General features: G+C 45.4%; 3 protein-coding genes across 3 annotated transcripts; 1 reads left to right on the plus strand and 2 right to left on the minus strand.

Annotated features, from left to right (window-relative positions):
• Window positions 1-1,251: 1,251 nt before the first annotated feature.
• On the minus strand, window positions 1,252-1,670 carry LOC306750398 (histone H2A-like; the record flags this gene model as incomplete). The annotated part of the gene is made up of 1 exon (XM_079233813.1): window positions 1,252-1,670. One exon carries the CDS (start codon window positions 1,668-1,670, stop codon window positions 1,287-1,289), a length of 384 nt encoding a protein of 127 aa, XP_079089939.1. The 3' UTR covers window positions 1,252-1,286.
• Window positions 1,671-4,167: 2,497 nt separating this feature from the next.
• Window positions 4,168-11,066, plus strand: med15 (mediator complex subunit 15). The gene is made up of 17 exons (XM_079232914.1): window positions 4,168-4,255; window positions 4,346-4,397; window positions 4,489-4,512; window positions 4,681-4,845; window positions 5,014-5,351; window positions 5,573-5,902; window positions 6,098-6,178; window positions 6,636-6,671; window positions 6,796-6,914; window positions 7,028-7,155; window positions 7,366-7,500; window positions 7,702-7,765; window positions 8,382-8,448; window positions 10,203-10,360; window positions 10,468-10,634; window positions 10,735-10,833; window positions 10,925-11,066. Exons 1-17 carry the CDS (start codon window positions 4,178-4,180, stop codon window positions 11,059-11,061), a joined length of 2,178 nt encoding a protein of 725 aa, XP_079089040.1. The 5' UTR covers window positions 4,168-4,177; the 3' UTR covers window positions 11,062-11,066.
• Window positions 11,067-11,073: 7 nt separating this feature from the next.
• Window positions 11,074-15,613, minus strand: thoc6 (THO complex 6). Its single transcript, XM_079233042.1, has 13 exons — window positions 15,479-15,613; window positions 14,266-14,357; window positions 14,127-14,191; window positions 13,730-13,833; window positions 13,597-13,634; window positions 13,079-13,127; window positions 12,880-12,951; window positions 12,710-12,812; window positions 12,538-12,587; window positions 12,369-12,431; window positions 12,170-12,280; window positions 11,961-12,089; window positions 11,074-11,841 (listed from the first exon to the last, which is right to left on the minus strand). Exons 1-13 carry the CDS (start codon window positions 15,491-15,493, stop codon window positions 11,761-11,763), a joined length of 972 nt encoding a protein of 323 aa, XP_079089168.1. The 5' UTR covers window positions 15,494-15,613; the 3' UTR covers window positions 11,074-11,760.
• Window positions 15,614-16,737: the final 1,124 nt, after the last annotated feature.

A 16,737-nucleotide genomic window follows, 5' to 3' on the forward strand; every position in this document is an offset into this window, starting at 1 on the left:
TTGAACAGAGTGAGCATGCGCAGTACGGAGTGGTCTCCATAATAGCTTGTTACTTTCAAAAACACATCTTCAATAAGTTATTACTAATATAATATGATATGAATCTTTTGATCTCAGAGTCTTCACCTTTCTTCAAAGAGTGACTATATTACTACGATAGAAGTATTACGATAGTACTACACTGGAAAATGAACAACATTCATTCATACAGGCAGAAAAACAGCTGGTAGAGAAATATTATAATAAAACAAAACGAAATAATGAGCATTATTCAATAAAGAGGTTTATTAGTTTCATAACAAAACTTAAAACGACCTTGTTGGTTGATGTAAATGTGTTAAATATGTTATTTAAATATTATAGCAAATATTATCATCCTGCTATTGTGGATTCTTTACTGTTTTTATTACCGTTTGTTTATATTACTTGTTTCATTTGGCATTTCAGTTATTTGTTTATTTAAAGTCATTTTATGAATGTCAATTATAGTGGACACCAGAACAAAATGAATGTATTTAATGACTCAACATGAAGGATGCTGTACCAGATAGTTGAGGGAGAATCAGATTTGGAGCTTTCAGGTGAGAGATGAGGATGAGCTTGAAGAAGAAGAAGCACTACGACCTGACTGCATTTAATCCAAATAGATTTGTGTGAGGTTGAATTATTATTCCTGTTATTATCTAAATTGTATGTTTTTTTTTTTTTTTTTTAACTCTAAATAGGTAGGAAATCGCAAAAATTTAAATTTGAAAGACACTGCTCCCTCAGTTCCCAGGAGGATATCTTGTATTGAAGCTCACATGCGGACGTAAGAGAGGACTGTGGCACTGCTACAGTGGGCGTGGTCTAGCGAGAGGCTACAACTCAACGGCTGTTCCCGCTTCTTTCAAACGATAAACGGTACATAGTTTAAGAAATACTTATTTATAGATATGTTTAAATGATATTTACATTTAAGATTAAATCAATGGAACACTCAACAGGAATATAAACTCTAAGGAATGTATTGTGCATCCATTAAATATATTTTTCCAGTCAATAAATGATCACTGAAATGATAATCCCTCCTACAGGTTTTATATTATTAGAACGACACATAACAGTAATGTCAATACAACGCTTTCATCATTTGAGCTTTAATGTCGTAATGAGTTGAGTTACGTGTATATGTTGGTGTGTCATAAATTAAATATAAACACATTATTCAATAAAGGATTTCTCTCTTTAGGTGTGTGAGTGGCTCTTAAAAGAGCCGTTGTTGTTGTTGTTAACGGTCCGGGCCTCTACTTCTTGGCGACCTTCTCAGTCTTCTTGGGCAGCAGCACCGCCTGGATGTTGGGCAGCACGCCGCCCTGAGCGATGGTCACTCCGCCCAGCAGCTTGTTGAGCTCCTCGTCGTTGCGGACGGCCAGCTGCAGGTGACGGGGGATGATCCTGGTCTTCTTGTTGTCGCGGGCAGCGTTGCCGGCCAGCTCCAGGATCTCAGCGGTCAGATACTCCAGCACCGCCGCCAGGTACACCGGAGCTCCGGCGCCGACCCGCTGGGCGTAGTTACCCTTCCTCAAGTGTCTGTGGACACGGCCGACCGGGAACTGGAGCCCGGCCCTGGAGGACCTGGTCTTCGCCTTCGCTCTGGTCTTACCGGCTCCCTTTCCACGTCCAGACATGTTTCTAGTTTCTTTCGCTGAGGTAAATCAAGAAATAAAACCGTTACCCTCAAACCCGCCGTTTTATAAGAACTGAGCTGCTCTCTGATTGGCCAGAGTGAGCGTGTCTGTGATCGCCCAATCAGAAGAGAGCTCTGCTAAAGGGCTTCCGCTGAGCGCTTTGACGAGTTAACAGTAATATTGTAGTTATTGTAATATATGTATGTGTGTGTGTATTTATACAGAAAAGGCGTTATTAGTACAACAGTACTCTCTCAGTGAAGTATTAGTATTACAGTGTCATGATAGTACAACAGGGTAGTATTAGTACAGTGTCATATTGGTACAACAGTGTCGTACAACAGTGTCATATTAGTACAACAGGGTAGTATTAGTACAACAGTGTAGTATTAGTACAATAGGGTAGTATTAGTACAGTGTCGTACTAATACTACCATGTTGTACTATCATGACACTACTATACTATCAGTGCAAGGCAAGGCAAGTTATTAGTGTAGCACATTTCAACAACAAGGCGATTCAAAGTCCTTCACATAAAACATTAAAAGCATTAAAACATAATGCAGAAAAAAACATGATTCAGCAGTGAGACGTAATACTAACATTAGACATATATACACATATATACACATATATACACATATATATATATATATATATATATATATATATATATATATATATATATATATATATACATATATATATATATATATATATATATATATATATATATATATATATATATATATATATATATATATATATATACACTCACTGAGATCCAGTAATACTAAGACAACCTTTACAGTACTGTGGTGCTGACCACAGCCGGACTGGAAGACATCAAAACTGTGGTTTTCGGCCAAGAAGTTGTTCAGCTGTTGAAAAACTACTTTTTCCATTATTTTACTTAGAAAGGAAAGGTTTGATATTTTGAGATTTTGTATAATGTCTTCTAGGCTTCTTTGGTTGATGAATATAATTGTGTCATGTGAATGGATGCTATTTAAAGATGGGACAACACATACCCTGTGGTTGGTGTGTAGCCACCAACTGCTTGTCGAATATTGTGAATTCTGTCAGCAAAACAGGAGGCAGTTACTACCTGCTACGCTCCAATGTAGTGTAGTATTAGTATACCAGTGTAGTATTAGTACAACAGTGTCGTATAAGTACAACAGGGTAGTATTAGTACAACAGTTCCTCGGTCCCTCCAGAACGCGGCGGTACCGAGTTTTAACTGAAAAACAGCAGCCGCCATTTTGCTCTGAGCGGAAGGAGGAAGAGCAGAGGGAAAACATTAAACTCTTCAAGTGAAAAGCCTCCATTAATATATTATTTGGGTCATGGAAGTGCCCGGACCGGACAGCGACTGGAGGAGCCCGCAGTTCCGACAGAAAGTCGTCGCTCAGATGTGAGATATTTATTTTCTGTGCTGCGTTTTTGGCTCAAATGACAGTTTGTGTTGAGTTAGCCCACTGAGCTAAGCTAACGCCAAGCTAACGCCAAGCTAACGCTAGCTCCACAGGAAAGCACGTCACGTCAGACGCTGCTTTAAAAAACGGTGAAATTAAAACAGACTTGTCGAAAGAGAAGCGTAACACAAGTCCACGAACCCGAAGAAAACCTATTCGGAAAGATACACGTCCAGTCTTTAATTCGGCGTAAACCAAATTAACACATTTATTGTTAATCTTAGTTTATTATTAGCATTTTAGCTGCTAACGTTAAGTTGGTGAGTTCATTCAGCGAGTTTACTCTTTATTTGTTTACTTTGTTAAAACACAAACATCGGGTTTCCATCATGTCAATAAAACAGCACGATGATATATATATATATATATATATATATATATATATATATATATATAATGTATATGATGCACGTTATATTTACGTCTATAACTGCTGCACTTTAAACACATTCTTTAATGTAACGGGCATACACATATTTTAATATATATATATTTTAATATATATATATATATATATATATATATATATATATTGCTTTGATCCTTAAATACAGTTAATGCTCTGCTGCATCCTGGTTATTATTAATCACAATATTTAGTGCAATGTATTTCACATGTTTAACATAAAGATGTATTTTATAATACATTTTTTAAAGTTTACATATGTAAAGTTATTTATTTATATACATATATAATCATCAGGACTGCAACTTTATTTTCCTGATTCATTGATTATTTGTTTGGGTTATAAAATCTTAGATCCTACGTAATACATATTCAAACTGCTTGTTTTCGCTGAACAACTTGCTTTCATAGAAGTCTTAAAAAACAACAATTCACAGTTTAGAAGCTACGAACTGAAATATCTGTTGAGGAAACAACTTGCTCGATCAATAACAGTATTGTATAACCTTAAATTCGTTGAAGACATTATTTAGATCCAGTTAAGTAACACTAGAGAACGTTCCTGTGACTTGGCTCTCGTTGTCGTTCGTTATTGATCCGTGTGCTTCCCTCAGTGAAGAGGCCATGAGGAAGGCAGGAACCGCACACACCAAGTCGAGCAACGACATGGAGAACCACGTTTACGTCAAAGCCAAATCTAGAGTAAGTTCTATTATAATAATAGTAATAATAATAACAATAATAATAATCCTCCTGTTTACGTATTGTAACGGATCTCACTCGTTCCTCCAGGAGGAGTATTTATCTCTGGTGGCGAGGCTGATCATTCACTTCAGAGACATCCGTGAGTATCTGACCTGAACGTGTCTGACCTTGTCTTAGCTGAACCTATCTGACCTGAACATGTCTGACAATAACTTGTGTTTTGTTGACAGATAAGAAGACACTTGGAGGTCCAGGTAGGTGAACTTTGTTTTTGTCTGGGTTTGGGTCCCTTTCTCTCTGGGGTTTTCTCTGCTGTGTTCTGTCCTCTGCTGGATCTGTCACTACCAGACTCGCGGTGTTCATGGTTTCTGCCCTGCATGTCGGAGCTGCGTAACATGATCTGTTGTCTACCTTTCTGTTAGATCCCATGAATGCCCTGACTAACCTGACAGGGGTTGGAGGGGGCCCCGGCGCCATTGGCATGGGGCCTCGCCCCACCGGTGCTCCAGTGGGTGGCATGGGGGCCATGGGGCAGATGCAGATAGGCCAGCATGCCATGGCTGGGGTGGCTGGAAACCCACAAGCCAGTGAGTGTGTTTCCTTCATGTGGTGTGCTGGAAGCCTTTAAACTGAGCCCTTCTTACCGTCAGTCTCCGCTCTGGCACGTTGCGTTTAAGACTCCAGACCTCTCCTCACACTGGTTCCTAGCCGTCGACCAGGTCTTGTCCTTCATCTTCTTCTCGCTCCCTCTGCAGTAGGGGTTCCGGGACAGATGCCGATGCAGCAGATGGTGCAGCAACAGCAGTTCCAGCAGTTCCAGCAGGCCCAGCAGCAGCAGCAGCAGCAGCAGCAGCAGCAGAACGCCATGCAGCAGCAGCAGCAGCAGCAGAACGCGTTGCAGCAGCAGCAGCAGAACGCCATCCAGCAGCAGTTCCAGGTGCAGCAGCAGCAGCTGAGGGTGCAGCAGATGCAGCAGCAGCAACAGCAGCAGCAGCAACAGGCGCAGCAGCAACAACAACAACAACAGCAGCAACAGCAGCACCACCAGAATCAGCAACTTCAGAACCAGCAGCAGCAGCAGGCCCAGAACCAGGTATGAAGCATTACACATCTTTTGAAATGTAGCAGGACCGATGCTCACCGTGTGTGTGTGTGTGTCTGTGTGTGTGTGTGTGTGTGTGTGTGTGTGTGTGTGTGTGTGTGTGTGTGTGAGAACTACAAACTGGCTTTATATCGCCTGACACCTTTCCTTCACACACTCAGCAGATGCACGCAACCAGGATTCAGCAGCAGCAGCAGATGGTGCAGCTCCAGCTCCAGCAGCAGCATGCCCAAGCTCAGGCTCAGGCTCAAGCTCAGGCTCAGGCTCAAGCTCAGGCTCAAGCTCAGGCTCAAGCTCAGGCTCAGGCCCAAGCTCAAGCCCAGGCTCAGGCCCAGGCCCAGGTTCAGTCCATCCATCACATGGTTCAGCAACAGCAGCAGGTCCAGGCTCAGCCTCAGCCAGGTCAGATGCCTCCACACCCTCAGCAGCAGCAGCCCGGCATGGTGACTCCATCTCTGGCCGGACAGATGCCGTCCGCTCAGCACGTCCCCATCAGCTCGCTCAGTCAGCAGCAGCACCAGCTCAAGATCCAGGCCTTCCAAGTGAGCCTGAGCCGGAATTACTATTATTGTTATTCTCATATGCTGCTCAGTAACGGATTAACTCTGTATCTTATTCTATCTCATATCGTTTACTCACTGCAGCTGGTAAATCAGAGTTCCAGTAGTCTTGTTTAACCCCAACACCCCCTCTGCGTGCATGCTTTGCTTTGTTTGTGTGTTTGCGTGTGAAAGCAGGCCCGTGCAGCCTTGCAACAGCAGCAACAGGCCCAGCAAGCCGCAGCTCAGGCGCAGCACATCGCAGGTGTACCTGGACAGGTGAGACTGCAGCCAGGTGCTTTATGCTGGAAAAAAAAAAATTGGAAATAATTGCCCTCAAGGAAGTTCTGATGAATTGTTGGACAACCAAGAATGGGATAGCAGGGCTCGGCTCAGGCTGTGATCAGTAGGGAATGGCAAACCCGGACTGGGGTTATTGCAGTCTAAAGAGACCAGCTGAGGAGGTCCAACATCTGGGAGGTCTGGATTAGGGCGAGGGTTGGGTTTGTGATGGTTAGCGGCTATCGGGGTCATGTGTGTGTGTGTGTGTGTGTGTGTGTGTGTGTGTGTGTGTCTGCTCACCTGTCCTGTTGTGTGTCTTGTAAAGTTGGTCCGTCCTGGGATGCAGAATCAACCCCGGATGCCTCGAGCCCTGAACCAACCCATCCCTCCTCAAAACCCTGCGGCTGCCGCTGCTGCAGCCGCCGCCGCAGCGGCAGCGGCGGCGGCTGCGGCTGCAGCGGGAGGAGGAGGAGGACAGACGATATCACAGGTATTTATCAAAAGGTCTCAACGATCTGTGAAAAATCTGTCTGTTCGATGTTTTAGAAAACCAAACGAAAAATGGATTTGCAAATAATCGTCAATCATAAAAATAGCATCACTTCCCTCCTCAGACGCAGCAACATCCAATGATGTCATCGCCCTCACCTGGGCAGGTGCAAACCCCGCTGTCGATGCCGCCCCCTCCTCAGCCCTCACCTCAACCCCCCACCTCCCAGCCCAACTCAGCCAGGTACCACGAGGTGTCCATGAGGAAAGCTCCTCCTCCTTCATATGAAGACATCACTCCTGTCATGTTGTAGCTTGCATTGTGAAGCTGGTCTCTAACGTGCTTCCCGTCTCCAGCTCTGGTCCCACTCCGTCTCCGGGGGGTTTCCAGCCCAGCCCGTCCCCCCAGCCCTCACAGAGCCCCGCCAACGCCCGGACGCCCCTGAACTACGGGGTCCCTTCACCCGGACCGCTCAACACTCCAGGTACACAAAGCTCAGGTGTTCAGGAGAGAGAGAGTACAGCGTTATAGCAATTTAATCTGGAGGGAGAAATTTCATTCACAAAGTTCTGATGACTGAGCCCCTTTACACCTTGTTGTTAATGCCACTGTTCAACGTCTTGGATGTCTCTCTCCTGTCCTCTGTCTCTGACCCTTCCTGTCTCTGTCCCTGTCCCTTCCTCCTGTCCTCCAGGTAACCCCGGTTCAGTGATGAGTCCAGCTGGATCCGGGTCTCTGGAGGACCAGCAGTACATGGAGAAACTCAAGCAGCTCTCTAAATACATCGAGCCTCTGCGCCGGATGATCAATAAGATCGACAAGAATGAAGGTCAGACCACTAATCGATTAATTGATTTAGTTAAGTTGATTCACAGAAAGTTAATCAGCAGCTGTCCATTGGACCAATCGGAACAACATTCATTCACATTTTGAAAAAGTTTCAGGCTCGTTGGAGACATTGATTGATGAGTTGGTAAGATATTGATCAGACTGATCAATGAGCCTCACCTCCATACTGTGTTTGTTACAGACAGGAAGAAGGACCTGAGCAAGATGAAGAGTCTGCTGAACATCCTGACGGACCCAACCACCAGGTACATGTCCTGCCTGTATGTACGTATGCAGAGGTCCTGCTCTGGGGAGAGGAGAGGGAACAGGCTCCGCCCCTAACTCTTGTCCCAGTCTCTAAAGCAACAGCAAGTTAACATACAATATAACTATATATATATATATATATATATATATATAAAAAAAACTTAGTTGAAACGAAGTCGCATAGTGCGGCGTTTAGCGGCTAAAGCTACGGTGTTTATGGTCATTTTGAATGGAGAAAGAAACGGTATTGGCACAAGCTCTTACGTTGGGTTTGGAATAAATAAAACGCATTTAAAAACCATCAGTCAAAGTGCAAGACAAAAACAACAACATGATAACATAATCGTCGGCGTTAATGGATTGCTGCGTTAAGGCGTTATTTATTCATAGTTATTATTTATTCATAGTTATTATTTATAACGCGTTAACGAGCCCAGGCCTAAAAATACACATTCTTTTACTCGGGATCGGTTACATAATCATTATACAGGAAAGACGATCCATTATAGCATCTTATGCAGGTTATGTGTACACAAGTAGACTTTTAGACTTTTCATATTTTTCCTACGATCATTCAACACCTCTGACCTTTACTGTATGACCTCTGACCTTCAGGTGTCCCCTGAAGACGCTTCAGAAGTGTGAAATCGCTCTGGAAAAGCTGAAGAACGACATGGCCGTGGTGAGTTATTATGGGATGCAGTGCCTATAGCCTCTGTTATTATGGGATGCAATGACTATAGCCCAGGGGTGGGCAAACTTTTTGGCTCAGGGGCCACATTGAATAAAAAAAATTGACAGACGGGCCGGGCCAGTATCAGATGGATGGAGAGTGTTTGTGTGAACCTGTCACGGGAGGACAATGTTTAGGACCCAAATGCAGACCACATGAGAGTATGAGTATCTGGTAAAACAGATTATTGGAGCCAAAGGGAAGGTGGGGAGCCTGTGGTCCGCCACAGGGGGTGCTGGGCGGTGTGAGACCCGTGGCTCTACACTGGAGGACGGCGAGGCCGGCAGGGGGCGGTGTGAGAATATAACGTAAATGACTCAGCTTTTTTGTTCAACTCGCTGGTTAAATAAAAAAAAATATTTTGCTGACTCTTTAAATTGGCTGCCAACCTCTTAGCAGTAGCCGCCCGTTCTGTCGTTGACTGTTGGCTAGCATAGTTAGCATGCTTGGCGGAAAAGTGCCGGCTAATATTGTATTCTTTGAATACTGCAATGGTTCCTTGGCAAATAAGACATACTGCCTCTGATCGTACTTCGGTGAAAAAATACTTAGCAGTCCACTCATTAAAGACTCTGCACTCACTGTCTGACTTGTCTTTTCTTGGGTCCACTCATTGTGACAGAAGGGATCAATGCAGGAGGCTGGCAGACAGAACCCTATATGTCACGTGACATGAGCGCGCAGGGTGGCGCAGTTCCGTGGGTCGAATGTGGTTAGTTATGTTAGTTATACTGAGGAAAAATACTCTGCATGCAGCTGTCAGTTCATTTTACAACTCTAAAACTGTTGGAGTACAAACCCTGACTCCGGCGACAGAAAGTGATTCATATTACCGTAATTATTCTAAAGGCAACGCTTTACGACATGATTAAAAAGGATTCTGACCGCTAAGAAGTGGAGCTTTTCAGTGTTTTGCGGTGTATTACGGTAAAAAAAATAATACAAAAGTGTCGCCCTTGTCTGTGGGATCAGTGGGGGAGGGGTGGAATGGACCAGCGCAGCACAGCAAGTGTTGTGTGTCGCTGTAGTCCAGCAGAACACGGCAGGCAGTGGTCCGCACGGCGCTACAGACCGCTGTAACGCCTCTCTGCTCCCGACTTGATTTCCCCAAAGCACGAAGAAACATCAACGCTGGTCTGTTGTGGTCATCGTGCTTCAGGAAACTGAACTTGGGAACGGAGAAGCGCTACAGCGGTCTTTACTATAACTTTTTTTTTTTTAATGTTATAATAATTATAATACTCGGCGGGCCGGATTAGCCGTAGTTTGCCCACCTCTGCTATAGCCTCTGTTATTATGGGATGCAGTGACTATAACCTCTGTTATTATGGGATGCAGTGACTATAACCTCTGTTATTATGGGATGCAGTGACTATAACCTCTGTTATTATGGGATGCAGTGACTATAACCTTTGTTATTATGGGATGCAGTGACTATAACCTCTGTTATTATGGGATGCAGTGACTATAACCTCTGTTATTATGGGATGCAGTGACTATAACCTCTGTTATTATGGGATGCAGTGACTATAACCTGTTATTATGGGACGCAGTGACTATAACCTCTGTTATTATGGGACGCAGTGACTATAGCCTCTGTTATAATGGGATGCATGACTATAACCTCTGTTATTATGGGATGCAGTGACTATAGCCTCTGTTATTATGGGATGCATGACTATAACTCCGCCCCTGTCATCCAGCCGACCCCCCCGCCTCCCCAGGTGTCCAACAAGCAGCAGTACTTGTGTCAGCCGCTGCTGGACGCCGTCATGGCCAACATCCGCTCCCCGGTCTTCAACCACTCGCTGTACCGGACCTTCGCCCCCGCCATGTCCGCCATCCACGGCCCGCCCATCACGTGCGTACACCGGATTATACTTTAACACGTCATATTTAAACACGGACGTGAAGACTAATATACGTATATTGATGAACATGAGATGAGTGATTCGTTCTGGTTCTCAGGGGGCCCAACATCGCCGCGAGGAAGAGGAAGCACGAGGAAGACGAGCGGCAGACCATCCCTAACATCCTGCAGGGAGAGGTGGCCCGCCTCGACGTCAAGTTCCTCGTCAACCTGGACCCCGCGTTCTGCAGCAACAACGGCACCGTGCACCTGGTCTGCAAACTGGGTAGAGACCACTAGAACCAGTACACACGACGCATACTAGAACAGTTTGACTCGGGTACCATCAGGATGTTCTGACCCGGTTCTCTTGGTTCTGTTCTCAGATGATAAGAACCTTCCCAGTGTTCCTCCCCTGCAGCTCAGCGTTCCAGCCGATTATCCTGATCAGAGTCCATACTGGGCCGACGACGGGGACCAGTACGGTGAGACCTCATGAAACATGAATGATGTTTTTCTTGGACAGGAAGTCCATGAAAGGTTATTGATCACATGACCCGCCTCCTCCCCCCCCAGGTGCGAACGGGTTCCTGCAGACGGTCCACAGAAACATGACGTCCAAACTTCTGCAGCTTCCTGACAAGCACTCGGTGACGGAGCTGCTCAACACCTGGGCCCAGAGCGTCCGCCAGGCCTGTCTGTCGGCCGCCTGAAGCCCCGCCCACCCGGCTGGCGCCGCCCACCGGGAACGCCGCCCGTCTGGCCTGTGTCTGAGCAGACGGGTTTCGTTGAACTTGGTCATAAATTACAAGCAGCAGCTGTTCCCCACGCTCATCTCAGTCCCTGAAGGCCTCATCGGGTGAGGACGTTACTCCTGATGCATTGTGGGTAAACTGCTGCAGCCAGAGCGCCGGTGAGCAGCTTGTATATAAAATAAACTCTTGGTTGCTATGAAACACAAAAAGGGAAAAAGAGAAACCCAACCGCCGTCTATCCCGATATATATTCTGCTCCTGAACGCATCACATGGCTTCCGTTTCCTCTTCAGTTGGAATGCGTCGTTGAGATGTGAGTTCAGTTTTGTACCACAGAAGAAGAGCGCCGCTGGAAAGAAACTCACTTTGCTTCTCAAAGTGAAATATAAATGTATTTTTTTTGCTATCATAATAAAAAAAACTTTTCAGTTAAACTTTTTAAAATCCAGAACTCTGTTTCCCCTCAATGACGCCTAAATATTCACACAGGACTTCATGGTTTGTTTCATTCAGTTACCAATAACAACAACAACAGTTTGTATAAAACACAAAAATATTTTATTATCTTCAGAATAAATGATACAAAAGTTGTCACACGCAAACGTTAATTGTGTGTGTGTGTGTGTGTGCGTGTGTGTGTGTGTGTGTGCGCGCGCATCAGAAGCTGAGCGAGAAGGTTCTGTACGACAGGTTTGTGAACACGTCGATTTGATCGCTGCTTCCTCCGACCGTCAGAACCTAAAGAACAGGAAAACAAACGGTTCACGTATTACTATTAAACATTAGGATTATTAAACATTAGGATTATTAAACCCTGGTCCAGGGCTGAAGGCTCCGCGGTGCGTTCAGGGACTCACCCGGTGCTCGGTGCTGCTGGTGTTGAGCTGCAGCGTGTTGAGGCTCTGAGGCGAACACGGGATCTGAGCCTTCACTTTGCCGCTCAGCAGACAGTGAGACACGGCCGGGCCCTCGCCCACCGCCAGGATCTGAGGAGGAAGAAGATGAGGTCATCTACAGGCAGGCGTGCAGACAGACAGATAAAGAGACAGACAGATCCCCGTCTCACCATGTCCTGGTAGAAGGTGGTCTGTCTCTGGACGCCCGGCAGAGGGAAGACGGAGGTCGGAGACAGAGAGCGGAGATGCCAGAGAGACAGAGACGGACCTCCACCACACAGCTGAGACCGGACAGGAAGTAGAAAATCAATACAGGGTCGATACGTGATCAATACATTGTCAATACATTTACTGTTGGGCTTCGCTCACCATCCAGTCGGAGTCGGTGGTCAAACAGCTGATCCATTTACCAAACTGAGGACGAGCACAACTCTGAAACACAGAATGTCTCTTTAACAGGAGGAAGAGGGGGAGAATAGAGGGAGGAGGAGAAAAGGAGGGAGGGAGAAGAGGAGGATGAATCACATAAAGAAGTCACCTCGTACTTGTGGACCTCGATGCAGTGAACAGACTGACCGGTCCGGCTGTCTGAAACCATGAGGAAGTGGTTATAAATACACACTATAATAAAGATACACATTTAAAGTACAGGTGTAGTAGTAGAACTACAGACGAGACCAACATGGCCGCCGAGCCTCCCTCATCCTCACCCCACATCCTCACGGCTCCGTCTTCGCTCCCCGACAGGATCTCGGCCTCGCGGTCCCTCACGCTCACACAGTGGACGTAGTCCGTGTGGCCCTGCAGGACGGACTGGGGACACAGACACAGTTCAGGTCCAGGTCTCCTGGTCCTGAACCTGCAGGTGAACCCGACTCACCTTGAAGACTCCGTGCTCCAGGTCCAGGATGTGGACGTTGTTGTCTCCTCCACCGAAGACCAGACTGTTGTCCTGAGGGAGGAAGAGGACCTCGTCTTCATCAGACACAGAGCGGTACCTAGTACAGCTAGCAGTACTTGTTACAGGTACTTGTTGGAGTACGCTGTCACATTAAGGTATAAAAACATGAAGGTCTCACTCTCTGGTTGATGGACATGGAGTTGATCTCTGGGATCTCCAGACTGGACCTGAAGAGACAAGAACTGCTTTAACATGAAGTACAACATGTACATATATATATATAAATACACACAAGAGGAAATACGTATTTGATCCCTTTCTGATTTTGCAACTTTGCCCGCTGACAAAGAAATGAGCTCCAAGGCCCACGTACCCCATCTGAAGTCTTTTATACGATGTGATTCTCTGGATTTAAAAAATAATATTCTGTGTCTCAGCGGTCAAATAAACCTTCCATTAAATTATAGACGTTCATTTCTTGGTCAGCGGGCAAACTTACAAAATCAGAAAGGAATCAAATACTTATTTCCGCCTCCGTGTGTATAAGAATATAGATAGAATATATATATATGAATATATAGAATATAAATAGAATATATATATATGAATATATAGAATATAAATAGAATATATATATATGAATATATAGAATATAAATAGAATATATATATAAAATATACAGAATATGAGTCTCACTTGTAGTTTGGTCTTTTTGTCCACAAAGCTTTGACATTCTGAGGGAACAAAAAGTAATTAATTAAAACATTTATGAATGAAGCCTGTTTGATGACCTGACAAAGACCCGTTCAGGATTTAAAGGGACAGTCACCTTCTTGATGAGCTCGCTCCAGCTCCAGCAGCTGATCTCCCCGTTCCCCGAACTGAGCAGCTGGCAGTCAGTGGAGAGCAGCGAGAACACGGGGCCCTCGTGAGCTGAGGGGCCAAAACAAGGGTTACACAGGTAAAGAGCACGGGGCCCCTGTGAGCTGAGGGGCCAAAACAAGGGTTACACAGGTAAAGAGCACGGGGCCCCTGTGAGCTGAGGGGCCAAAACAAGGGTTACTCGGGTAAAGAGCATGGGGCCCCTGTGAGCTGAGGGGCCAAAACAAGGGTTACTCGGGTAAAGAGCATGGGGCCCCTGTGAGCTGAGGGGCCAAAACAAGGGTTACTCGGGTAAAGAGCATGGGGCCCCTGTGAGCTGAGGGGCCAAAACAAGGGTTACTCACCGGGGAACCTGAGAACAGGTTTCTGACTCAGCGCGGTGGCGTCTGGGCTCAGGGCTGCAGACAGGCTGCAACACAAAGGAAAGCATTATTATTGTTGTTGTTGTTGTTGTTGTCTAGCAGAGCTTTGAGGGCCTCAGACCTGAACACGGCGATCTCTCCATAGTTGTTTCCAGCTGCCAGGAACCGACCGCAGGGAGAGAAGCTCTGGGAGAAGACCGACATGTGGAGGAGCTGCACAACAACAACAACAACAACAACAACAGTGTTTACTTGTTACATGCTGTGGCTTTAAGGCCGTTATTAATGCGTTAGTAACGAAGGAGGGTGGAGGAGAGGAAGGGAGGAGGAAGAGGAGATGGAGGGAGAAAAGAGGAGATGGAGGGAAGAAGAGGAGGAGGGAGGAAGAGGAGGAGGGAGGAAGAGGAGATGGACAACAACAACAGTGGCTTTAAGGCCGTTATTAATGTGTTACTAACAAAGGAGGGAGGAGGCGAGGAAGGGAGGAGGAAGAGGAGATGGAGGGAGGAAGAGGAGGAAGGAAAGAAAGAGGAGATGAAGATGAAGGGAAGAGGAAATGGAGGGAGGAAGAGGAGGAGGAAGGAAAGAGGAGATGGAGGGAGGAAGAGGAGGAGGGAGAAGGAGATGGAGGGAGGAAGAGGAGGAGAGAGGAGGAAGGAAAGAGGAGATGGAAGAGGAAGGGAGGAGGGAAGAAGAGGAGACAGGAGGAAGAGGAGGAGGGAGGAAGATGAGGAGGGAGGAAGAGGAGGAGATGGACAACAACAACAACTACAGTGGCTTTAAGGCTGTTATTAATGTGTTACTAACGAAAGAGTGAGGAGATGGAGGAGGAGGAGGAGGAGGAGGAGATGGAGGGAGGAAGAGGAGGGGGAGGAGGAAGGAAAGAGTAGATGTAGTGAGGGAGGAGGAGATGGAGGGAGGAAGAGGAGGAGATGAGGGGGGAGAGGAGGAGATGGACAACAACAACAGTGGCTTTCAGGACGTTATTAATGCGTTATTAATGCGTTACTAACGTCGTTATCTTATAAGCTGGTTGAATGTTCGAGCTGCTAAAGAACTCAACCTCGAGCCGAATCAACTCTACAACACGCTCGTGCTTAACACATTTACTATATGTGAGCTTCTCTCTGAGCGCGTGCCCTCGTGCTATCAGCAGCCGAACGGACCGGCAGAGGCTCTGCAGCGCGTGCGCGATGGACACGCGCGGTGCATTCAGACGAGTTTTAGTAATAAGCAAGAAAACATGAATTCATCAGAACTCTGAACGGGGTTTGGCGCTAGCAGCGGGGCGCTGCTCTAGCCCTCCCCGCTAATGAGCGGTCATCATAACTCACCTCGACGGGACCCATCCTGCTGTCACGGGCACGCGCTGTGGAGCGGGAGCTACCGGGCACGCGCTGTGGAACGGGAGCTACCGGGAGAAAGCTCGGTAATAAAGCAGAACACCGCGAGCGACGCGAGGAGGAGACGAGCGGAACACCGGCGAGGAGATATGACGTCGGTACTGACGCAAGGCATTCTGGGACACGTAGTTCCCAGTCAAGATGGACTTTAAAGTAAAATTATAATGTATGAACCACAAATACATAGAAATAATTAATGATACAGATATATATATATATATATATATATATATATATATATATATATGTATATATAATAAAATAAACTGTGAATACAAATATTCAATAATAATAATACAATGTAATAATAATAAAACGAAAACTATGAATACAAAATGAATATTATTTAAAACGTTTAGACATCCATGAAGTGACTGGAGCAGCAAAGCTGATCAATATGTTTATTGATCTGATGTGAAGCAGTATAACTACACCTATGTGTCTTTAAAGAGGTGAACATGATGTTTTCGTCAACCTGAAACAGGTTATTGATGGGAGGTATGACTGAATGATTATTTACGTGACGTTTGAATGATGAAAGAAACATCTAGACACATGTCAAGAGGTTCTGTGATACATTACCCTAAAAAATAAAAGTCTGGTTTAACTCTGCCGGTGTTCTGGATTAAAACCAAGGCAGAATATCCTGAGATCGGCAAAAAAGCTCTGAAAACCTGCTTCCATTTCAACATCCTGTCCTTGTGAAGCGGGTTATAAGTTTAAGTTTAAGTTACAGAGTAGACTGGACTAAATGTTTAAGTTACAGAGTAGACTGGACTAAAGGTTTAAGTTAAGGAGTAGACTGGACTAAAGGTTTAAGTTACAGAGTAGACTGGACTAAAGGTTTAAGTTACAGAGTAGACTGGACTAAAGGTTTAAGTTACAGAGTAGACTGGACTAAAGGGTTAAGTTACAGAGTAGACTGGACTAAAGGCTTAAGTTACAGAGTAGACTGGACTAAAGGCTTAAATTACAGAGTAGACTGGACTAAAGGCTTAAGTTACAGAGTAGACTGGACTAAAGGCTTAAGTTACAGAGTAGACTGGACTAAAGGCTTAAATTACAGAGTAGACTGGACTAAAGGTTTAAGTTACAGAGTAGACTGGACTAAAGGTTTAAGTTACAGAGTAGACTGGACTAAAGGTTTAAGTTAAGGAGTAGACTGGACTAAAGGGTTAAGTTACAGAGTA

The sequence above is a fragment of the Taurulus bubalis genome (assembly GCF_910589615.1).
Source record: "Taurulus bubalis genome assembly, chromosome: 17".
In the NCBI taxonomy this organism is placed as follows: Eukaryota; Metazoa; Chordata; class Actinopteri; order Perciformes; family Cottidae; genus Taurulus; species Taurulus bubalis.

Coding starts and splice junctions, on each gene's coding strand:
- med15 (XM_079232914.1), top strand. CDS start 4,178: ATGAGGAAGGCAGGAACCGCACACACCAAGTCGAGCAACGACATGGAG. Junction 5,903..6,097: donor TCAAGATCCAGGCCTTCCAA/GTGAGCCTGAGC, acceptor GTGTGAAAGCAG/GCCCGTGCAGCCTTGCAACA. Junction 10,635..10,734: donor GCACCTGGTCTGCAAACTGG/GTAGAGACCACT, acceptor TTCTGTTCTCAG/ATGATAAGAACCTTCCCAGT.
- thoc6 (XM_079233042.1), bottom strand. Junction 14,192..14,265: donor GGAGAGATCGCCGTGTTCAG/GTCTGAGGCCCT, acceptor TTTGTGTTGCAG/CCTGTCTGCAGCCCTGAGCC. Junction 12,090..12,169: donor CCACCTTCTACCAGGACATG/GTGAGACGGGGA, acceptor CTTCCTCCTCAG/ATCCTGGCGGTGGGCGAGGG.